The following is a 25,039-nucleotide window of genomic DNA, read 5'->3' on the forward strand; positions in this document are numbered from 1 at the left end:
AGGGGCTATCTTGTCTGTGCTGCATTATACTATGCTCCCTTTTGACCTTTATGCACAGCTGTTCTTTACTGTCATTTGTCTGCATCTATATTCAACATATCCTGCATTGTTCCTTACTTTTTCTTTCTCTTTAAAATCCATAATTATAACCAAACAATTTGGTCTGATACATCAAGACAGGCGCTTTGTGCTCCAGTCATGATGAACAGTGCCTTCAAGTAAAATATAGTAGAGCTGACCAGTGGTGGTAAAAAGAAAAAACGCTAAAAGTCACAGCAATTTTGTGCAAGTAACAGTTATGCAAAAATGTTGCAATAGTTCAATATTTCACAAGAATTTTAGCAAAAACTGTTTAAAGAATCGAAGGCAAAAATTTCAAAGAAAACAGTATATTTACCGTTTTTGCTGTCCACCTCTAGAAGCCATCAATGAAGGCCACCTTGGCTTGTAGCATGGAAGTTATGATGAAGTGGTCAGAACACCTCGTAGGTGTAAATCCCAAAGGTATTATTCAGATGCATTTTGAAGATATACGCTCATAATTTACAGGTCTGAATTTCATTCTCATTGATTTGATATTTACTGATATTAAACAGTTTTTCTGGGTAATTTATGTCCAGTAGCAAAAGTGCAAATACTCTGGCTAAACATTTTAATTCAATTAGTTAAGTACAAATGCATTTCTTTTGTGTGATCTCTCCTATTGTTAATGTAAGCTTCTGTAGGGAGAAAAACACAGGACAATCACCGCGCCTGGAACAAATAAAATGCTGACAAATGATGGAAAGTATGAGAATAGTACCCTTGTGGCTTATTGCGTGAAACAAAATTTCATTTGGTTATTCCAGATGGCATTCAGCACGCAGGAGTGTGGGGACAGAACACGTTTTATTCTTCGCTCAGTTTAGCTTGGAGGAAGGTTTCATAGGAAAGTGATAACATGTACAAAACTAGTTACTTACGAGAAGTTCGGAAAGAGAAGTATGAAAGATCTGATGGCTTTGATGAGCAAAGTCTTGTAGATATCAGCAGCCTTGGCTTATCACAAGCACAGGGACTTGAGCATTTGCAGGATCTGAATGAAAGGTTTGCTAATTACATAAATCGAGCTAGAGTACTAGAACAGAGAAATGCCATCTTTAGAAAGCAACTTGAGACTTTCCAACGGATGGACGAGATCTCCGGCCTTGAAGAAGCTTTTGCAGAACAGATCGATTTGAATCGGCAGAGACTCCGCGAGTTGTCGACTGATCGATCCAAACTGGAAAGAGAATACAAAGATGCACAGAGGATGGTGGATGAGTTTAAAAACAAGTGAGTACTAATCTTTTATGTTAGAGTCTACAGAAGTTGGATCGTGGATACAAAATACAATACATTTTGTGAGAGGATTTCAGGAGCATTAATATTCAGCAACCACACTATAACTTCTATCCTGTTGCTTGTAAAATGCTAGTATATTCCTCAGCCGTGAACAAAGTTTGACATCATCAATTTGTCCCTGTTTCCTACAGAATCACAATCTAAATTTCCTTTCTATTTTGATTTCAATTTTTTTCCAATTTCTAATCTGTAATTAAAGGGGTATTCTCAAGTTGTCTCTTGAACAGCTCACAACTCTGCGGTCTTCATACAATATCCTTCTTTTCTGATTTCTGGCAGGATGGACTCTTCTACTTCAGTGACAATTTTGGTGAGTCGCAGAGCTGTAGTATTAGTAGAAATATAAAGCTCAGCACTGGTTCTGCTATAACACATTCAGCTGTCAGTGGATTGTTCTGGAGTCTACACTGTTATCACTGTATTTTCATGTAGAGATGACAGGGAATTATAACAAGTACATGGGTCAGGACAGTGAGAGCCATAATGCTAGGTACCAGGGAATTGTGATTACACAGGACTTATAAGAACTCTGTCAGGAGCTAATAGGGAAAGGGAGGTGAACAGGCAACTTCTGTATAAAAATTAAAATTAATGGGCTGGAGAGAAGTGGTTGGTATGTTAGGAGATAACTCCTCTCCTGTAATGTAGATACACTCTCATATAGGGTCTGGGTGGACACCATTTGCTGACCTGCATAGAAAGTAGCTGAACACTATGTAAAATATAAGCTTTCACACCAGAGGAATGACAGAAGAAAGAAAAAGCAAGTCAATTGCATGCTTGCTTATTTTCATGTTATGTAACTAATTAAAGCAATTTAAAAACTTGAGAACATCCCTTCAAAAATGATGAGCAAATGTATGGAAATTTGCCAGGAAATATGTTTTAAATCACATTTAAAGCACCTATCACCTTTGTGTTGCTAACTTTATTTAAAAAATAATGGACAGCCACTCAATTATAATTTTTCTAAATAACTGTGATCATATAGATGAACTGAACCATCCCTAAGCAGCTACTAAAAAACCTGATTTTTCCAAAAGGAGTGGGATTCCACCATGCTGAGAACACATCATAACCCTTCATGGCAGTCATTGGTGTTAGACTGTGAAATCTTGCCCTAAATCAAAGCTGTCTGCCTCATTAACACATCAATTATGAATCTGCAACTACTTTGCTGCTTTTTGATCAAAAGTTGAGTTTTTTAAAAGTTGATTAGGAAATGTTTCATTTGTTTGTTTGTTTTTAAATCACATATTTTGAAAAATGATTAGTCTGTGGATGACCACTCTTTTCTTAAAGGGAACCTGCCAATAAATTCATGCAGCCCAACCACAGGAAGCATGGTTTGGAGCATGGCTGTAATCATACCAGGCATGTTTTACTCTGCAATGTTCTGGAATTTTAAAGTAAATATAGCTTGAAAAGCTGGCCGGGGACCATAAGAATAGTGTGGCTAGTCCAGCACCATCCCTTGGTTGATTTCTCCTTGCCCAGCTTAAGTTGCTTGATATGTCTATCCATATAAACATACAATTAAGCACAGCAATTGGAGGGAGATGCTGGTGTCACATTTGTTTTTATGGTTTGCGGAAGGAATTTTGTGTTTTCTCACTAATTTCAAGATCACACTTGCTGCAGCAAAACAAACCTACTTCTCATCTCTGATATCCTCCCTGTCTCACAACCCTAAGCAGCTATTCAACACCTTCAATTCTCTCCTCTGTCCTCCAGCACCTCCTCCCTCTCCACTCATCTCAGCTGAAGACTTTGCTTCTTTCTTCAAACAGAAGATTGACAACAGAGAAAGCTTTGGCCTACACCCCCACAACCCCTATTCCTAACTACTCATCCCTCCTCCTCCAAAACCAGCTTCTCCACCATTATAGAAGACCAACTTTCCATCCTACTCTCAAGATCATATCTCTTCACCTGTGCACTTGACCCGATCCCATCCCACTTCATCCCAAACCTCACCACAGTCTTCATCCCAACACTACCCCATCTCTTCAACCTATCAATAATCACACCTATCCTCAAAAAGTCCTCTCTTCACTCATCCTCTGTATCTAGCTATCGCCCAATATCACTTCTCCCCTTTGCCTCAAAACTACTGGAACAACATGTCCATTTAGAACTCTCCTCCCACCTCTCTTTCTGCTCCCTCTTCGACTGCATACAATCTGGTTTTTGGCTGCATCACTCTACTAAAACTGCCCTAACTAAAGTCACCAATGACCTACTGACTGCTAAAGCCAAGCGACACGACTCTGTTCTCCTTCTCCTGGACCTATCCTCTGCCTTTGACACAGTGTACCACTCCCTATTACTACAGACCCTTTCATCTCTTGGCATCACAGACCTGGCCCTATCTTGGATCACATCATACCTAGAAGACCAGACATTCAGTGTCTCACACTCACACACCAACTCCTCACCTCGCCCCCTATCTGTCGGAGTCCTGCAAAGTTCAGTCCTAGGGTGCCTGCTCTTCTCCATTTACACCTTCGGACAGGGGCAGCTCATAGAATCTCATGGCTTGCAGTATCACCTCTATGCTGATTACACCAGATCTACCTCTCTGGACCAGATATCACTTCCCTACTAACCAAAATCCCACAATGTCTGTCCGCTATTTCATCCTTCTTCTCTGCTAGATTTCTAAAACTTAACAATGACAAAACAGAATTCATCATCTTTCCCCCATCTCACTCGAATCTCCCAACAAACTTATCCATTAAAGTAAATGGCTGCTCACTCTCCCCAGTCCCACAAGCTTGCTGCCTTGGTGTAGTCCTTGACTCTGATCTCTCCTTCAAACCACATATCCAAGACCTTTCCACCTCTTGCCTACTTCAACTCAAAAACATCTCCTGGATCCGTACCTTCCTCAACCTAGAATCTGCAAAAACTCCAATGCATGCCCTCACCATCTCCTGTCTTGACTACTGCAACCTCCTGCTGTGTGGCCTCCCCTCTAACACTCTCACACCTCTCCAATCTATCTTAAACTCTGCTGCCCGACTAATCCATCTGTCCCCCCGCTATTCCCGACCTCTCTTCTCTGTCAATCCCTTCACTGGCTCCCCATTACCCAGAGTCTCCAGTTCAAAACCCTAACCATAGCATACAAAGCCACCCACAACCTGCCTCCTCCATTCATATGTGATCTCGTCTCCCAGTACCTACCAGCACGCAACTTCCGATCCTCACAAGATCTCCTTCTCGACTCCCCTCTATTTTCGTCTTCCCACAATCACATACAAAATTTCTCCCGCTCATCCCCCTTCCTCTGGAACTCTCTACGCCAACATATCAGTCTCTCGCCTGCTGTGGAAACCTTCAAAAGGAACCTAAAGACCTACCTCTTCTGACAAATCTACAACCTCCAGTAACCACTGATCCACCAAACCGCTACATGACCAGCTCTGCCCTCACCTATTGTATCCTCACCCATCCCTTGTAGATTGTGAGCCCTCACGGCAGGATTATCCCTCCTCCTGGACCAGTCATGACTTGTATTGATTAAGATCATTGTACTTGTCTTTTATGTCTGTCTTATGTATACCCCTCCTCAGATGTAAAGCGCCATGGAATAAATGGCGCTATAATAAAAAATAATAATAATAAATTAATTAATAAAAGAAAACTGATTGAAAAAATGATACAGCCAATCTCAATCGATGTTTCTAGTCCCCTCCCCTAAAAATATATAAAAATTATATAAAAATAATTTAAAATGCTTTTAGTGATCGGTTGTCGTAAAAAAAAGTTTTTAAACATGTGAAAATAGATGTGTTTAACTTTCTCATTGTATTTTCCCCCAATATTAGCCTTAAGAAATGAATACAAAAGAACCTAAAAATTAGTCCCCATGAAGAAAAAAAAAAAAAATTTAATATCTGAAGGAGATATTTTTTTGGAGCCGTTAAGTGCAGGTATGATACAACTCATAATTATTCCTGGTTAGGAATGAAGAAAAATGATTAAAAACAGATCTCTGTAATCTGATGAGTCTGGTGTACTTACTATGATAATACATGGAGAAATAGATGCGCAATGCTATGTAAGGCTGTGTGCTATAGGTTTTCATAATAACACCCCCTTTGGCAGAACTCACACCATACAGATTTTTTTTAATGAAAATGTTTATTTTTCTATATTCTCTCTTAAATGAAATCTCTCAGTAGGATAAAACCTTCTTAGCCATCCATACGAGCATGCAGGTCACAGACTTTGTGTGGGACTTCCTCTCACACAATATATCCTCATGACCTCCCAGATTAGAAGCAATAGGATATGCTGTATACAATCATTTAACTCTCTGTATTACTCCCCTCCTTCCCTCTGGGCTGAACCTAAATCCCCTCCCCTGGAGGTTTGGAGATAAATCTCCCAAAACCTGTGAAGAATCATAACTCCTTTCTGGACAGTCCTAGGGCAGTGGTTCTGGTGCCATCAGATCTGACCAGGCCCCTACTACTCATAGAGACTAAACACAATTTTGCTGCCTAGCTGCTGTTGGCTGTTCTATTTATCTCCTTTCCTATGTGTGTTAGAATGGCTCGATACCCAGGCAGGCGCTTGGCCGGTTCTGGGGATCTCGGCAATATACACCATGTACAGCTAGGATCTGGCTCAGCCAGTTCCTCTTGAACATGCGTGCTGCTGAGGGGCTACGTGTGCTATAAACAATGCAGTGTAATCACGCGATGCGTCTCCATACAGAAAACATGTCGGAAGGCACGTGTTTATGGGCGTAAGTGCATGTTCCATATTTCCGGTTTCCGCAGCTGAGCTCAGAAGTGGAGGACCATGTACAGCTAGGATGTATAGTATTTCCATAACTCCTTTATGAAATCCTAGCTGGCTGAGCAAAGAACAAAGGTCTCAGGCCACATGGCTTGGATCCACATGGGCTCTTCCTGTAGAAGGTTATAGAACACCCGCCAGGGCCGTGGGGTACTTGGTACCGGGTCCGGTACTTAAAGGGATGTGTCACAGCAGCGGTGAAAGGTCTTTAGAGGGGTTTGTGAAATAAGAAATATTTATGCCGCCACCTGTGGTATTCGGTCAGGGATGACCAATGCTGCTTAAAGGGGTCCGCTGGGGTGATGTTATGGCAGCAGGGATGGTATGGCTTCCCACAGGTGAAGCTGGGTCCCCCAAGGCTCCCAGTGTAGTAGATAAAGATGGTAGATGGTGTAGACAGAAACAGAGGACACAAATTGCAGTCTCTTTAACTCTTTACTGTAGAATTCAGGCAGCCACAGTCCAGGGTACCTGATCACAGGTGCTGGTATGGTCCGCCCAGCTTGGAAGTGAGTCTGGAATCTCCCTAACTAAGTGGGATTGGAAGCCTTCCTTCTAGCGCGGTGTTGCAGTCCCTTGCTGCCTTAGGCCTCACGCAAGGTCTTCAAGTTTTTTCTGTCCCCATTTAGGTAGGACACTAACCCGTATGGCAGGTAATGCGAGCCTTTTACAGAGTCTCTTTCATGACCCGGCTCTATGTGTTACTGTGTCTTCGGGTGTAAATGGTGCACAGGTAAATGGTGCAATCTGCTGTGGGGCATGAAGTTATCCCCACAACCTAGGTTTTCCAGCTACTCAGTCGCAGTTTCTCTCTCCAGCTCTTCACTCTCCCTTTCTCCTTCCTCCTTCACGCTCTCTACAAACTTCCATCTTTTCTTTTCTTTCCAGGAGCTGCAGCACCTCACGTGGCTGCATGGCCCCTCAGTCTTCCTTACTCTCTCTGTCTCTTCTTCTCTCTTCTCACTCCTCTGTGACAGACTAACTAACTCTCCCTCCAGCCAGAATATATATAGGAGAGCCACCCACAAGCTGGATCAGAGCTCCCCCTTCTTGCCTGGAGTAAGAACATGTTGCATGTTTGTGATATCTAATAAAGGGACCCTTCCTCGCTTCCAAGCATGACATCACTCTCCCCATGAAGAAAGCAATGCCACTGTAACAGCCGGTTACTTGGGGTGTTACACTTACATACCAGCTAACTGGTAAGGGTGTGAATCCTTTTGTTTGAAGCTGGCCAGGTGTCATGGTACCACTGCATGTGCTGAAGGGGTTTTATTCCATTCCATTCTGAATAGGATACAGATGATTGACATGGAGTTATGTCTCCAATAATCTTCACACACTCTCTATACCCAGCAGGTACCACATGTGTTACAAAGCTGGCATCTACCTTTCACAACAGTGATGAGAGCCAGCTGTTTAACCAGTTGGATGCTGTTGTTCATCACTGAAAATTGCACCTACTGAAAGTGGTTTAACATGCAATTACTTGTCCATCGTGCCCCTTCCCTTATCCGAAGTGATCACAAGTTGCGGCTGGATTACCGTGCGGGTACTTTCTTTGAAGTCCAATATATGTTTGTATAAATGGGTATCAGAGAAAATTGTTTAATTGACAATAGACTTCAATACTAAACTATTGCTGTGCATTTTATAAGCAATTACACCAATGCAGGTTTATGTAATGGACTAGAAGAATGTGAAAAAAATGTTAAACAACTGTAAGTAAAAAAATAACTAAAAGTTCCAATCATCACTAATCCCCAAAAAATAAAAAATGAAGCATGTTTGATATTGCCGTAAATATATTATTGTAAACAGGGTAAAGTAAAAATGGTATTTAGGTAACCATGCTCATCTAGAAAATCAAGTTACCAAGTCATTTTACTGCATCATCAATGTCATAAAAACTAAACCTAAAAAATAATGGCAGAATTATTTTCACTATTTCATCCACTTATGACTTTTTTCCTGAATTTTCAGTCCATTGTTTGGTAAAATACATGGTGCCATTCAAAACTAAAACTCATTCCCTATAAAATTACCCTATATATGGTTATATCAATGGAAAAATAAAGTTATGGCTTTTGGAAGAAGGGGAGGAAAAAACAAAAGTGCAAAAACAAAAATTGGTCTGGTTTGAAAAGTGATGAAATATAACATTAGGTTACCTGCAACCACTACTAGAGAGAGGACGTGAGGGTAACTGTATACTGCATTATTGCTTAGCGCCAGCTATGCCCAGCATGTTTTCCTTATTAGGGTTCATGTGGCACTCTACCCTGGCACTGAAAAGTGACTATAAATTTTTCATGTGCACTTTGTTATTTACTTCCTGCTATATCATCCACTAAGTCCAGTGTTGCGGTCCCCTGCATGCAAGGCGGTGGAGCAGGAATAAGTCTGATTGACGCCTCCACACGACATGAAAAGAATGGGAGGTAAAAATTCAACACTACTCCCCATGCCATTGTGGTAGCTATATTGGATGCAGGAGTATCGGAGAGCTGATCTTTGCAAGGGAGGCAAACTCATGGCACCAGGGAAGGTGACGGTACATAATAAATGTAGAGTTGCTCTTCAGTGCCATAGTGGAAGGTCACTCTAATTCTTTTAGAACTGCTAACAAATTTGCAATGCTTTACTATATCCTGATTATTTTGGGCATTTGCAGGTACAAAAATGAATGTGAATATCAGCTACTCCTTAAAGACAATCTAGAGCGCCTTAATAAGGTAAGTGACCGCTATCCGGGGGAGGGGGGGTGTCATTAGTACGATGGTTGTGTATACTGTACCTTCCCATCACATGATCTTGGTCTATAACATGTGTGACCACTACTGCTAGAGTTAAACATGTACACCTCTCTGAACAACCTGGTTTATAAAGTGGCACTCCGCAGCTTACACATGGTAATAGGTATTTATGCTGTCTTACATTTCTATTAAGCTCAGAATTCATTCTTATTGATCTTTACATTTACAACTTTATAAAAGCTGAGTTTTTATGGATCGAACACAAGATCTAATGGACAACGGCAGCCAATGCAACGTGCCCTCTATCATTTATAGTCTCCAGGCTCACAGTTTGCTGCCGGATAGAGATTATACAGCTTGCAGCTTTTTATATTGGTTATTACTTCTATAGCGTGGTTTGTCCTTGACATCCAATCACAATAAAACATAGGTATTTTTGTAGATATTCTCCTATATTGATGGTTCGGATACACAGCTATAAAATACAATATGTGCTGTTGAGAAAAGTGGCCTCCATTCAGTTTAATACATTGGTCTAATGTATCCAATTTCTTAAAGGGAAACTGTCAGCTAGACACATTTCTTTACCTTATGGTGTAATTCTTTTTTAAGGATTTTTTAAATAGAGGATTTGGGTTTTAAAAGGGCTCACACTGATATCAAATATGCCCAGGCTTACCATTTCTTCCCAGATCCCTAGTTTATTACTTGGGCTGCACATAATGGTCCGCTGGAAATTGCCATTCGTTGGATAGGTGGGTCATTATTGCAGACAGCGATTTACTGAGCAGGCATTCCCTGACATTTATAGAGTCTCACGATGAAGCCAAAAAGTATTCATCAATGGTGACTGGAAAAGCACCAGAACGGTAGCTGCAGAAGATCGGTATGAATGAGTATCACTCATTAATTTTATTTAATTCCAGTCCGGGCCTCTTTTCTTAATCCCCTTGCCCCCCAAGTCTGTTTTCACCTTTATATCCAGACCAATTTTTTAATTTCTGACCAATGTCATTTTATGTGATATAATAACTCTAGAATACTTCAACGGATCCCACTGATTCTGAGATTATTTTTTTGTAACATATTGTACTTCATTATAGTTGTAAAATTTGTTATATATGACTTGCGTTTATTTGTGGGGAAAAAAAACGGAAATTTGGTGAAAATTTTGAAAATATTGCAATTTTCAAACTTAGTTTTTATGCCCTTAAAACAGTTAAGATTTACATCACACAAAATAGTTAATAAATAACATTTCCGGGTTTCTGGGGTTGACAAGAAACTCAAAAGTTCTCCCAGCCCCATACAGCAACCTATCTTTTTTTAAGGACCTGTCAAAAATAACGCTACAAAGACGCAAATCTTTTTTCCAAACCACCCGGAGACTCACGCACGCTGGAATCCGCTACCTGTGGACAAAGGCTTCCAACTTATATGTCAAACTTGCTTCAAAGGCGTACACTCTCTCAAGTCCGGAGGAGGGAATGACTCTCCTAAAAAAAGTGGGGCTATCGTTTTCTTCAACTCCACCTGATACCGTCCCTCTGGCCACACCAGAAGCCTACCCTACTTGAAATAAGTTTACTTCCCACTTGAATGTCTTACTAATATTGAACCGGACATTGCCCTCCAACAGGTCTCTGGGTCACTTAAGGTAATCCCGTACCGGGCAGGTTTTCATATTTTACTGAGTGCTACAGATTTTAGTTTTGTATTTCAGTCTGAATAACTATTTTTATGAGAGAAGCGTTGTTGAACTCAATAACTTCACAAACACATGTATTCATATAAAAAATCTATTTTATGCTAGTTTTTCTTGTTTTATGAAGCCACAACACATAATCTTATATTTCAGTTACACAGTTTAAACTTTTTCAATAATACTTTAAGCTACATCATAAGCTAATGTACGCATGTAGGAACTTTGTTTCAGGTTTTATGAAGCTACAACACATAATCTTATATCTCAGTTACACTGTTTAAGCTTTTTCAATAATACCTTAATCTACATCATAAGCTAATGTACACGTAGGAATTTTGTTTCAGGATGTATCGTAAAAATATGACTTCTATACGTTTGTAAGCCTGCCATTTTCCCCCTATTCTCATAGGGGTTTCATTTCCTAATTTCATATCCCCTCCCTTCCTCCCCCTCCTGGTTTATCCTACCCAGTTAAAAATTGTTAAAATCCTAATAAAAAATATTGGAGAAAATAAATAAATGAATAAATAACATTTCCCACTTATCTACTTGACATCAGCACATTTTTTTAAATTTTTTGTTGTTAAGAAGTTATAAGGATTAAAAGTTGACCAGCAATTTGACATTTTTTCCACAAACTTTACAAAACCATTTTTAAGGACTACATTAGATGTTACTTTGAGGGGTTTATAGGAAAGAAAATACCCTAAAGTGACACCATTCTAAAAACTAAACCCCTCAAGGTACTCAAAACCACATTCAAGAACTTTATTAACCCTTCAGGTGCTTCACAAGAATTTTTGGAATGTGAAAGAAAAAAATGAACATTTAACTTTTCACAAAAATTTCACTTTAGACCCAATTTTTTTTTACTTTGACAAGGGTAACAGGTTATAAATGGACCCAAAAATGTGTTGTACACGGCAGGGCTCGGAAGGGAGGAAGCACCTTTTGACCTTTTGAATGTAAAATTTTCTGGAATAATTAGCAAATGCCATGTTGCAGATTCCCTGATGTGCCTAAACATTAAAAGTTGCCCACAAGTGACACCATTTTGGAAAACTAGACTCCTAAGGGAACTTAATTAGATGTGTGGTGAGCACTTGAACCCCAGGTGCTTCACAGAAGTTTATAATGTTGAACTGTAAAAAAAAAAAATTACCTCAAAAAATATTTTTAGCTCAACATTTAGCATTTTACACAAAAAAGGATAAATTGCACCATGTAATTTGTTGTGCAATTTATTGTGAGTATGCTGATACCCCTTACGTGGGGAAAAATACTGTTTGGGCGCATGGCAGGGCTCAGAAGGGATGACGCGCCATTTGACAGATGAATATAAAATTCGATGGAATAATTAGCGAGTGCCATATCACATTTGCAGAGCTCCTGATGTGCCTATGGAGCGCACCCATGTGGCCGTGAGGTACTCGGTACCGGGTCCTGCGGTACACAGGAGGATGTCACGGTGGCTGACCCGGCCCGTGGCCCTGGGACGTCCGTGTAAAAGGGAAAGGTCTTTAAAGGGATAAAGTTTGTGTTTGTGATGTCACCTGTGGTATTCGGTCAGAGTAACTGACGCTGCTTTAAGGGGTCCGCTGGGGTGATGTTATGGCAGCTACATGGTATACCTTCCCACAGGTGAAGCATGTCCCCAGGGCTTCCCGGTGTGTAGATGGTGGATGGTGAGAGGCACAGAGAAGAACGAGGACACAAGGTTGCAGTCTCTTTACCTTTACTGAAGACTTCAGCATTCACAGTCCAGGGCACCAGATCACAGGGCAGGCAGAGTCCAGCCAGTTTGGAGGCAAGTTCAGAGTCCCCTTGTCCAGGTGGAAATCAGTAGCCTTCCCTTGCACTGCAGTGTTGTAGTTCCTTACTGCCTAAGGCTTCACATAAGGTCCTCACAGATGTAATGTCTTTCTCTCTGTCCCCCATATAGGATATGACAAACCCGTATGACTAGTGGCTTGAGGCGGGTTATAGGAAGTCTATCATGCCCCAGCCTCTAAGGGGTGCCGCCGTGCCTCCTGGGTGTAGGGCAGACAGGTAACGTGAAATTAGCTGTCCTGCTGGTCTCTGGAGCAAGGCATAAAGGTCGTTACTCCCTCTGTGTTTCGGCTACCGGGCTTCTGCGCCTCAGTAGGAGGCAGCCTGTGTAGGGCTGGTCCCCTTCTGATATCCACTCCTTTGCTATGACTTCCTTGAACGCTCGCTGTAATACAGTTCTGTCTTTGATGTCTCTTCCTAGGAGCTGCAGCTCTGAGGGCATGCACAGCTCCGTGTCCTTCTCCTTTGTTCTCTGACAGGATCCCACCCCTGCCAGGGACCAACTAACTGAGCGGAGCTCAGCCAGCAACTGACTAACTTTCCCTAGAGGCGACCAGTTTTACCAATGTGGGGTGTGACCTAATAAATAGGAGCAAGAGCTCCCCCTGGTGGCCTGGAGTGTGAAATGTGTTGCATGTTTGTGGTACCTGGATGCAGTTATCCTTCTTTGCCTCCAAACACAGCATCACTCTCCCCGAGAGGAAAGCAATACTACTGCGACGACCAGGACCCTGGGGTGCCGCACCTAAACAGTGGAAACCTCCTACAAGTGATACCATTTTTGAAAGTAGACCTCTCGTTGAACTATTCTAGATGTGTTGTGAGCAAATCGAACCCCCACGTGCTTCACAGAAGTTTATAACATTGAGAGTGAAAATAAAAAAATCCCATATTTCTCACAAAAATGTTTTTCAGCACCAAAATTTGCATTTTCTTAAGGATAGAAGGAGAAATTGCACCATACAATTTATGGTGCAATTTCTCCTGACTACGCCGATAGCCAGTATGTGGAGGAAAGCTACTGTTTAGGCGCACAGCAGGGCTTGGAAAGGAAGAAGCACCAATTGACTTTTTTAAACCAAAATTTGCTGGAATAGTTATAATTAGGGGACGCCATGTTGCATTTGGAGAGCCCCTGATGTGCCTAAACAGTGGAACCCCCAAAAAACTTACACCATTTTGGAAAGTAGACCCCTCAGGGAACTTACCTAGATGTGTGTTGAGCACCTTGACCCCCAGATGCTTCACAAACGTTTACAAGTACAACGTAGAAAACGTGAAATGTTAAACTAACAAAAATCACAATTTTCTCACAAAAAAATGTTATTTTAGTCCCAAATTTTTTATTTTCACAAAGAAACAGAAAAAAATTGGCCATAAAATTTGTTATGCAGTTTCTCTTGAGTAGGCAGATACCCTATATGTGGTGGAAAAATACTGCTTGGGCACATGGATAACGGAATCCAAAATTGATTGTGACGTTTTTCCTGAGTATGAAGATACCCCATATGTGGAGATAAACTATTGTTTGGGCTCATGACAGGGCTTAGAAATGGAGGAGTGATGTTTTGGAAAGCAGACTTTGATGGAATAGTCTGCGGGTGTCATGTCGCGTTTCAAGAGCCCCTGGAGTGCCTAAACAGTGGGAATCTCTGCAAGTGGACTCCTGTTGAAAACTAGACCTCTCAAAGAATGTACCTACACATGGGGTGAACACCTTGAACTGACAAATGAAAAAAATATTTTTCATCCAAAAATGTTGTTTTAGCCCTAATTGTTTTCCTTTTCACAAGGATTGCACGAGAAAATGGACCCCAACATTTTTTGTGCAATTTCTCTTGAGTACGCCAATACCCCATATGTGGTTGAAAACTACTTTTGAGGTAGTTCAGGAGGGAAGAGGCACCATATTGGAGTTCAGATTTTGCTAGACTGGTTTGGGGGTACCATGTCACATTGGCAGAGCCCCTGAGGTGCCAGAACAGCAGAACCTCCCATAGGAGACCCCATTTTACAAATTATACCTCTCAATAAATTCATCTAGCATTGCAGTGCTCATATTGACACCACAGGTGGGTCACAGAATTTTATACCATTGGGCTGTGAAGAAACAAATAATTACATTTTTACTACCAAAATGTTGTTTTAGCCAAAGATTTTACATTTTCACACTGGGAAATGGGTAAAAATGGCATCAAAATTTGTCCCACAATTTCTGCTGAATGTATAAATACCTCATATGTGGCTGTACAGTATTGCTTAGCTTTACAGCGAGACTCAGTAGTGGATGTTGCTGAGTGAAAATTGCAAACTGTCATTGCTGTCACCAGTATGTTTTAGTGCCCCGTACGTTCTAATGCCCAGTATGTTGTAGTGCCCAGCTCATGCTTCACCTGTAAATTAGTCTTGCTGTCATCGCTACAGAAATGCCAAATATGTGGATGCTAAATGTGATTTAGGCATACTAGGGCTCAGAAGGGAGGGGGCACTTGGATTTGGGAGCCATTTACCTTTTCCAGAACCTTTGTACTACCAGAAATGTGGATTGAGCTGAAACTTTTATTGGGAAAAGTTTAAACATCTTTTTGGATCACATTCATCCAGCCCTCTACACTAAGCACTTACATGAAGGTTTCCATTTAAGTCTCTGAGTGATGTGATTCGGATGAAACCCCTCAGGGATTCATTCACTGTAATGAGGCAGCAGAATTACTCTGGACTCCATATAGCCTCTGTTCAATGGTGTCCTTTTCAGAAGTGCATGAAACGGCTCTATTATGCATGCATAAAAAGACAGACACCGCTGGATCACAGGCCAGACTGCAGCCACAGTGCCTCCATTTGCCTCATTAAAGGGAATCTTCCGCCGAGGGTTGCATCTGAATCACTTATTTTAGAGATTTACATGAAAACCCTGGTGTAAACGCTCAGCGCAGAGCACAGAATAAATGTGCGCCGAGTCTTACTGCCATCTTTGGGAGGCAGAATAAACAAATCAACAACAGGTAAAGAATTGCTTTTATTTATTTTTAATGCCATTCCTTGTGTGGTATAAGTGATCAGACCACTTTATTATTTGGGTCAGTGTAATTTATATCAGTCTTTTATATTTGGCTGCTGTTACACACTAAAAAACGTTTTTTTGTATTGCAAAAACTAGTTTTTGCATCGTTATATTTTGAGAGCCGTAATTTTCACATATTTTGGCCGGCAAAGTCATATGGGAGCTTGTTTTTTTGCGGGACGGGGTGACATTTTTATTGGTGCCTTTCTGGGGACATGACATTTTTTTATCGCTTTCTATTCCGATTTTTGACAGTCAGTTTTAAGCAGGTCCGTGTGTGGTAAAATTAATAAGGCAATTACAGCGATACCACATTTATATATTTTCTATGTTTTGCCACTTTTATACAATAAAAACTATTTTATAGAAAAAACAATTATTTTTGTATCGTTTTATTCTAAGAGCTATAACATTTTTATTTTTCTATTGATAGAGCTGTAAGGTGGCTTATTTTTGGCAGGACAAGATGACATTTTCAGTTATACCATTTTTATTTAATTTTGTCTTTTTTCACATTTTATTCCACTTAATTTTATTTTTTCATTTCCGTGATATGATGAAAAAGAATTGTTTTTTTCGTGTTTTTTTTATGGTATGCACTGAAGGTGTTAACTGGTGGGACAGTTGTATAGATTGGGTTTTCCGGACATGGCGATACCCAATATGTGTACTTTTTTTTCATAAACATGTTTATTTATGGGTACAATATATTTTTACATTTTTTGTTACTTTGTGATATTTTTTTTTATGAACAAATTGTTTTAACTTTTTTTTACTTAGTCCCTCTATGGGACTTTCTCTTTCTGCAGTCTGATTTTTTTTAGTTTCACCCCTGGAGTGGTATCACTAATATCTGTTCCCTCTCTGCAGTAAAATACTTACCAGCTGCCGTGTCTGGTCTTCCTGTCGCCAGTCACGATCTGACACCTTGTGGTTACAGCTCCTAACTGACCAGTTAGTCAGTCAACAGTCACTAGTAGAGATGAGTGAACCTGAACTGTAAACACCTAGTGTCCGGTGCTGAACTCTGAATACAGACTTCTGCAGGAAGTCCATTTTAGTGGAGAGAGAGAGAATATTAACAGCTTTATCCAAGCTTCTTGTCATATTTCTTGTAAGCCCTTTGCTAGCCCTGGCTGACTTATATTACTGGCTATAGCTGTAATACCCAAGCATTTTATCATTTTAGTAATGCTGCAAAGCTGTATAACTATACGAGGGTAGCCGTCCATAACCAGAGGGAAAAGTAGGTAGCACTCACCGATCCTTTAAAACAGTGTTTCCTTCATAGCCCAGGAGTGTGAGGGCAGGAGTGTGCAGGTGCTGACGACGGCCGTTTCGCGCTGGCATAACACTTCTACGGGTGACACGTAGAAGTGCTATACCAGCGCGAAATGGCCGTCGTCAGCACCTGAACACTCCTGCCCTCACGCTCCCAGGCAATGAAGAGTTTTTACTGTGACTGAATAAAGGAAACACTGTTTTAAAGGATTGGTGAGTGCTACCTATTTTTCTTTCTGGTTATGGACGGTAGACACATGTTTTTTCTGAGGAGCACTCGAGATCCGAAGGCACAGCCTCAAACTACACATTGCATCAAAGGAGCTTAGATCCAGTGAACTTGGCGGTGTTGTCTACTTTTTACTCTTTTGATTATATGGAATATACGAGGGTAGGTTTACCAAATAAAGCAATTAAAATTCTGTAAAAGTGGAAAGTCAAAGAAAACCATTATTTTTCTTTTTCCCAATTAATAATGTGACAGTGTTGCCTTGCTTAGCAATGCTCCATATATAGTTTGTGATCTCATTTATCTAGATCTTAAATCATAGAAATGAGAAAAGGCTTTCAGTTTGAAGAAAAAGATATGATCTGTGACAGACACAAGGAGGTTGGATGGATTCTAGTTTATAACAAAAAACAAGTAATTGGAAAGCCTTGTTCTTTGTTATTAAGAGATGTCGATAACAACCCATCCAATCCACACAGGCAAAGATATCAAACCATAGATGTCCATAAATTAAGTTATGTCTACTAATGAGAAATGACATGGGGAAAAAGTATTGAACAGCTAAATGAAATCGAATTAATGCTTTGTACAAAAGCCTTTAGTGATGATAACAGATTCAAGACTAGAAAGAAACCGTGGCACAACTGTGCAGGTGCACAAGTAGGGTCCCAAGCCAATAAGTATAATACAGAAAACTTGGCACTTAGCTTTGGTATTTTAGATAACGAAGTTTAATAGTAGTACTTCCGTCAAACGTTTTGGCCATACATTGACCTTTATCAGTGTACCTCAGGGCGCAAAGGGACACAACCCCCACTGCTACCAATGATAAACGGTGGATACCGGATCTACTCATCATAGGAGCCCAATTTTGGATATATATAACCACAATATTGAGGTCCACTAAACCCCATAACAAGACTAATACAAGCCTGCTATATCTGTCCATCTATTCCTGCTCTTCTTAAAGTCGGTACGCTGATGTAGTGTCATGATTCCAATGGCAGGGAATCACAAAAGGACAAGCACCAACGAGCTCTAGGGTGATGGAACCTGAGCTGACCGCGACCCTAAACCTGAACACACAAATAACAATAGCCGGGGAACGTGCCTACGTTGATCCTAGACGTCTCGCACCAGCCGAAGATCTAACTTCCCCTATTAGAAGAAACACAGACCTCTCTTGCCTCCAGAGAAATACCCCACAGAAATAGCAGCCCCCCACATATAATGACGGTGAAATGAGAGGAAGGCACATACACAGTATGAAAACAGATTCAGCAAAATGAGGCCCGCTAAAACTAGATAGCAGAGGATACAAAAGTAAACTGCGCGGTCAGCAAAAAACCCTTCAAAAAACCATCCTGTAATTACTTGAACTCATGTTCCAACTCATGGAACATGAGGAGCAATTACAGCCCGCTAGAGCAACCAGCAGCAAAGAAACAATTATATGCAAGCTGGACAAGACAAAAATAAAGCAAAACGTGGAACAAGAAAATCAAAAACTTAGCTTGTCCTGAAGATTACTGAAGCCAGAAGCTGAGGTAACAAAACACTCTGATAACCTTGATAGCCGGCGGGGAAATGACAAGAAAGCCCGGTTAAATAAGAAACTCCCAAATCCTAATAGAACAGGTGGACACCAGAGACAGCAGAACACAAATCACCCAGTACCATCAGTAACCACCAGAGGGCGCCCAAAAACAGAACTCACAACAATGAAGGTCAATGTATGACTGAAACGTTTGACAGAAGTACTACTATTAAACTTCTTCATCTAAAATACCAAAGCTGAGTGCCAAGTTTTCTATAATAGACAGATTCAAGACAACTTCTGTACGGAGAAACTAATCACATGCAATGTTCAGATGTGATTTTGGCCCATTCTTCCACACAAACACTCTTCAAATCCTGAAGGTGCTTTGTATGAATTGAGCTTTATTTGTTACCATGATTTTTTTTATTGAATGCAGGCCAGGTTATTGGCTGGACCATTCTAACAGCTTTATTTCCCTTCTGTGAAACCAATTGAGAGTTTCCTTGGCTGTGTGTTTGGGATATTTGTCTTGCTGAAATGTCCACCCTCATTTCATCTTCTTCATTCTAGTAGATAGCAGCAGATTTTTTTCAAGAATGTCTTGGTTCATTTGTTCATTCATCCTTCCTTCCTTCAATTATATGAAGTTTGCCATATGTTAAAAAACAGCCCCATACCATGATGTTCCCACCTCCAAACTTCACTGTTGGTATGGTGTTTTTTGGGGTGATATGCAGTGTCCTTTGACCTCCAAAATAATGTCTAGTATGACATCCAAAGAGTTCAATTTTGGTCTTATCTGATTAGAGTATAATTTCCCAGTATCACAGGCTTGTTTAAATGTTGTTGAACAAACTTTAAATGCTCTTGAGCATGCCTTTTGTAGAGTAATGGAGTCTTGTGGGGTGAGCGTTCAAATAGGCCATGGAGGTTGATGGCATTACTTATGGTTTTCTTTAAAACAATTGTACTTCCGGATTCCAGGTCTTTTTGTAGCTTTCCATAGGTGATCCTTAGCTCATACACAACTCTTCTGTTAATTCTGTCTGAAATCTTGTGGGAAACACCTGGTCATGTCCAGTTTATGGTAAAATTATCTTCTTTCTACTTCCAGATTATGGCCCAAACAGTGCTCACTGGAACCTTTAGCAGTTTAGAAATTCTTCCGTAATCATTATGTTTTCAACAATAAGGTTGCGGAGGATATGAGACAGCTCACTAGTTTTACTCATAGTAAGATGTTTCTTGTGTGGCAGCTTGGTAATGAGACACCATGTATGCCACCAGTTGAACCAGCTGATATTATTTTTCACTAAGTGGCAGGATTGCTTTCTAATTACTGATAGATTTCAGCTGCTCTCATGACTTTTTATGGCTTTTTGCACCTCTCTCTTTTCATGTTCCATACTTTTGCCTGTGTAATTTCTCATTATTAAACATATCTTAATTTATAGACATTCATGGTTTGATTTCTTTGCCTGTGTGGATTGGAAGGATTGCTACTAGTGATAAGCAAACACTAAAATTCTGGGATGCTCATTACTCGAACTGAGCAATTCCAAATACTTGAATGCACATTTCTAGTAACGAGTGTGTTAGGCGTCGAGTTCTTGCCGCTGCACAGGGGAAATCTCGAGCCATGTCTGCTGCGGTCTCCCATTCTTCTCTAGCCGCAATGGAGCCTGCTCAGTGGAGACGTCGGTCCCAGGACAGATACTGCACGTTTGGTTAATGCTGCCCTTCCAGGTTCATCCATTATAACTAGTGCTGTTCGGTGGCGAGCAGGTGCTCCTGGGACTAAGTCCGGCTTTTCCTCTCCTGAGCATGCTCAGGGGAAGACCTCACATTGGAGGTCGGGGGTCACGCGCTCAGGTCCTGTAGCAGCTCCTATTGGTCCACTAGGAAGGTCCTGAACTGCTACAGCTATTAATGGTTTGCATGGCCGCACGACCATGTGCTAGTATCATTTGTGTTTGGTAGTTGCCAGTGGATACTCTGCCACACTGTATATAAGTGGTGTGAGTCTGTTTAGCCTTGGGGCTGTACACTCAGGCAGGCAGCTAGTGTCAGTGGGGGCAATTAGCCTTGGCTTAGCATCTGGTTCCTTCATGTGTGCAGTTAGCACAGAAGAGTTCCAGAGCAATCACAACTTTTATTAAGAAAAAAGGAGCGCACTCAGCTATCTTAGGTTGGTGCTGGCTGTACTTGGGAAAAACCCAACAACAAGTCCAATATAGAAAAATCAGCCGCACTCTTATGGTATATCTTTGCAAAAATGTGATGTATTTATTCACATGTATTGAGACAAAATTTTCATGTATATACACACACACTTTTAGCGCCAACAGAAGCAGGAAGACCTGACACCACAACAATAGGAGCCCTTAAAGGGACCACACTTCTTATTTTTCACACTATCTAGAAAACGCAGTTTGAAAAAGACCCGAGGGAGGGTCGAAACGTTACTACTTCGTTTATACTCCCTGCTGTGTGTGTGTATATACATGAAAATTTTGTCTCCAATCACAACTTTTAGTTAGGGTTTTAGTCCCTGTGTACAGCGCGACTCTGTGAGGTGACATAGCTTGCTTTAATTTCACACGGGGTGAAGTTTAACCCACATTTGAGCTCAGTGTCCATCCGCCGTTACTTGCAGCAATTATGTCTGCACGGTGGACCCCGGGCTACGAACTCACCTCATATCTATCACCCCATTACTTGGTGTGTTCCGCTAGCCCTAACAGAGTGTAATGGGAGTCAATGGAAATTGGAGCATTTTGCCAACAGACCCTACAAAGAGGTCTGGGAGACAGTGACAACCTTGAAATCGATGGAAAAAGTGCTGAATGGAAGGAGAACAGCATGGTGAAGACCCCTGGAAGCATCTATGACTCCAGATCGCTGCTGAGAAGAAAATGGTCATACTTTTACTCATCTTTCAGGACTGACAATAAAACATTCAAAATTGAAGAGAAATTGAGGTTTACAGGAAAAAATGCTAAAAAACATTATTTTTTGTAAAATGACTTGTATATAAAGCAAAATTTAAAAAGGATTCAAAAAATAATGTAAGAAAACCAAAATTGAAATTCGTATTAAGAATTGGAAATTTCAGTGTAATTTATGAAAGAAGCAAGAACTGCCAAAAATTAGATGAAAAGGGACTCAGATACACACTGTAGTAGACATAAAGAAGGGCCTCATACACATTCTGTTCAAAATGTCATGTAGTAGATAAAAAGGAGAAAGCGCACTTTCCCACTTGCACTGGTATGTTGACAAGTGGAGTAATAGTTTTGGGGTTGATGTCAGCTGTTTTATGTCCGCTGAAACCAATCCCAGGGGTTAGTAATGGAGAGGCATCTATCAGACACCTCATTACTAACCCCGTATTGAAAATGAATAAAGACACACACAGAAAACGTCTGTTAATTGAACAAAACAATCCCCTCTTTTACTCATTTATTAATGTAAAACTAGTAGTTCTTATCAGCTCATGCCTGTCTGGCTGTAACCTTTTCACCACCTGGATCACAATCTGTTATCTGTGTGACAGCGTGGGAACCACAGCTCCGTGACTGGCAGTAACATGTAAGGTTACCGCCGTTCAAAGCTGATGTTTCCTGCACTGTTATATAAGGGGGACGACTACACCGCGGGTACCTGACTGCTGGGGCCGGAACTGTCAAGGCTGCATCCCCTGTTTCTGGGAGAAAGCAATAGCAAGCTGGACTTTCCTCCTGACCGAGGTAGGCGGGGAGATAAAAAGGAGAAAGTTCACGCAGCAGAGCAGTTTGGTGCCAACTGTCATGATCCCAATGGCAGGGGATCACTAAAGGACAAGCACAGATACAAACAAGCTCTAGGGCGATGGAACCTGAGCTGACCGCGACCCTGAACCTAACACACAAATAAAAGTAGCCGGGGAACGTGCCTACGATGATCCTAGACGTCTCGCTCCAGCCGAAGATCTAACTTCCCCTATTAGAAGAAACACAGACCTCTCTTGCCTCCAGAGAAATCCCCCACAGAAATAGCAGCCCCCCACATATAATGACGGTGAAATGAGAGGAAAGCACATACGCAGTATGAAAACAGTTTCAGCAAAATGAGGCCCGCTAAAGCTAGATAGCAGAGGATACAAAAGTGAACTGCGCGGTCAGCGAAAAACCCTTCAAAAAACCATCCTGAAATTACTTGAACTCATGTGCCAACTCATGGTACATGAGGAGCAATTTCAGCCCACTAGAGCAACCAGCAGCAAGAATCACATATCTGCAGGCTGGACTAAAAACCAAATAAAGCAAAACACCAAAACAGGAAAATCCAAACTTAGCTTGACCAGAAGGTTCTAGGAGCAGGGAGCAGAGGTAACAAGACACACTGGATACATTGATAACCGGCGAGGAAATGCCAGCAAAGCCAGGTTAAATAGGAAACTCCCATATGCTGATGGAACAGGTGGAACCCAGAAACCCAGGAAAGACAAGTCACCCAGTACCATCAGCAACCACCAGAGGGAGCCCAAAAACAGAACTCACAACAGTACCCCCCCCTTGAGGAGGGGTCACCGAACCCTCACGAGAACCACCAGGGCGACCAGGATGAGCCCTATGAAAAGCGCGAACCAAATCATCAGCATGAACATCCGAGGCAACCACCCAAGAATTATCCTCCTGACCATAACCCTTCCACTTGACCAAATACTGGAGTTTCCGTCTGGAAACACGAGAATCCAAGATCTTCTCCACAACATACTCCAATTCTCCCTCCACCAGCACTGGAGCAGGAGGCTCAAGCGAAGGAACAACAGGTACCTCATACTTCCGCAACAACGACCGATGAAACACATTATGAATAGCAAACGATGCCGGGAGATCCAAACGAAACGACACAGGGTTAAGAATTTCCAAGATCCTATAGGGACCGATGAACCGAGGCTTGAACTTAGGAGAAGAGACCTTCATAGGAACAAAACGAGAAGACAACCACACCAAGTCACCAACAAGAAGTCGAAGACCCACGCGGCGACGGCGATTAGCAAACTGCTGAGCCTTCTCCTGGGACAACTTCAAATTGTCCACCACATGACTCCAAATCCGATGCAACCTATCCACCACCATGTCCACTCCAGGACAATCAGAAGGTTCCACCTGACCAGAGGAAAAACGAGGATGAAACCCCGAATTACAAAAGAAAGAAGAAACCAAGGTAGCAGAACTAGCCCGATTATTAAGGGCAAACTCGGCCAGCGGCAAAAAGGTAACCCAGTCATCCTGATCAGCAGAAACAAAACACCTTAAATAAGTTTCCAAGGTCTGATTAGTTCGTTCAGTCTGGCCATTCGTCTGAGGATGGAATGCAGACGAAAAGGACAAATCAATGCCCATCTTAGCACAGAACGTCCGCCAAAATCTAGACACAAACTGGGATCCCCTGTCAGAAACGATGTTCTCAGGAATCCCATGCAAACGAACCACATTCTGAAAAAATAGAGGGACCAACTCAGAGGAGGAAGGCAACTTAGGCAAGGGTACCAGATGAACCATTTTAGAAAAGCGATCACACACAACCCAGATGATGGACATTTTTTGAGAGACAGGGAGATCCGAAATAAAGTCCATGGAAATGTGCGTCCAAGGCCTCTTCGGGATAGGCAAAGGTGACAACAATCCACTGGCCCGAGAACAGCAAGGCTTAGCCCGAGCACAAACCTCACAAGACTGCACAAAAGAACGCACATCCCTCGACAAGGAAGGCCACCAAAAAGACCTGGCCACCAAGTCTCTAGTACCAAATATTCCAGGATGACCTGCCAACGCAGAAGAATGGACCTCGGAGATGACTCTACTGGTCCAATTATCCGGAACAAACAGTCTCTCAGGCGGACAACGATCAGGTTTACCCGCCTGAAACTCCTGCAAAGCACGTCGCAAGTCTGGGGAGACAGCAGACAAAATCACCCCAACCCTAAGGATACCAGAGGGCTCAGAATTTCCAAGGGAGTCAGGCACAAAACTCCTAGAAAGAGCATCCGCCTTCACATTCTTTGAACCTGGCAGGTATGAAACCACAAAATTGAAACGAGAGAAAAACAGTGACCAACGAGCCTGTCTAGGATTCAGACGCCTGGCAGACTCAAGGTAAATCAAATTTTTGTGATCAGTCAAGACCACCACACGATGTCTAGCACCCTCTAGCCAATGACGCCACTCCTCAAATGCCCACTTCATGGCCAAAAGTTCCCGATTACCAACATCATAATTCCGCTCAGCCGGCGAAAACTTTCTAGAAAAAAACGCGCATGGCTTCATCACTGAGCCATCGGAGCTTCTCTGTGACAAAACCGCCCCCGCTTTAATCTCGGAAGCATCAACCTCAACCTGAAAAGGGAGCGAAACATCAGGCTGACGCAACACAGGAGCAGAAGAAAACCGGC

At 41.7% G+C, this 25,039-nt stretch overlaps 1 protein-coding gene across 1 annotated transcript in view; it reads left to right on the forward strand.

The window, feature by feature from the left end:
* Nucleotides 1-853: 853 nt before the first annotated feature.
* The window catches only part of BFSP1 (beaded filament structural protein 1), a 61,434-nt gene continuing 37,248 nt past the window's right edge, over nt 854-25,039 (forward strand). The window contains exons 1-2 of the mRNA XM_069768744.1: nt 854-1,314; nt 8,870-8,930. Coding sequence (XP_069624845.1) covers nt 941-1,314; nt 8,870-8,930 — 435 coding nt within the window. The 5' untranslated portion in view covers nt 854-940. The remainder of the gene's footprint in view (nt 1,315-8,869; nt 8,931-25,039) is intronic.

This window comes from Ranitomeya imitator, chromosome 5 (genome assembly GCF_032444005.1).
Source record: "Ranitomeya imitator isolate aRanImi1 chromosome 5, aRanImi1.pri, whole genome shotgun sequence".
In the NCBI taxonomy this organism is placed as follows: domain Eukaryota; kingdom Metazoa; phylum Chordata; class Amphibia; order Anura; family Dendrobatidae; genus Ranitomeya; species Ranitomeya imitator.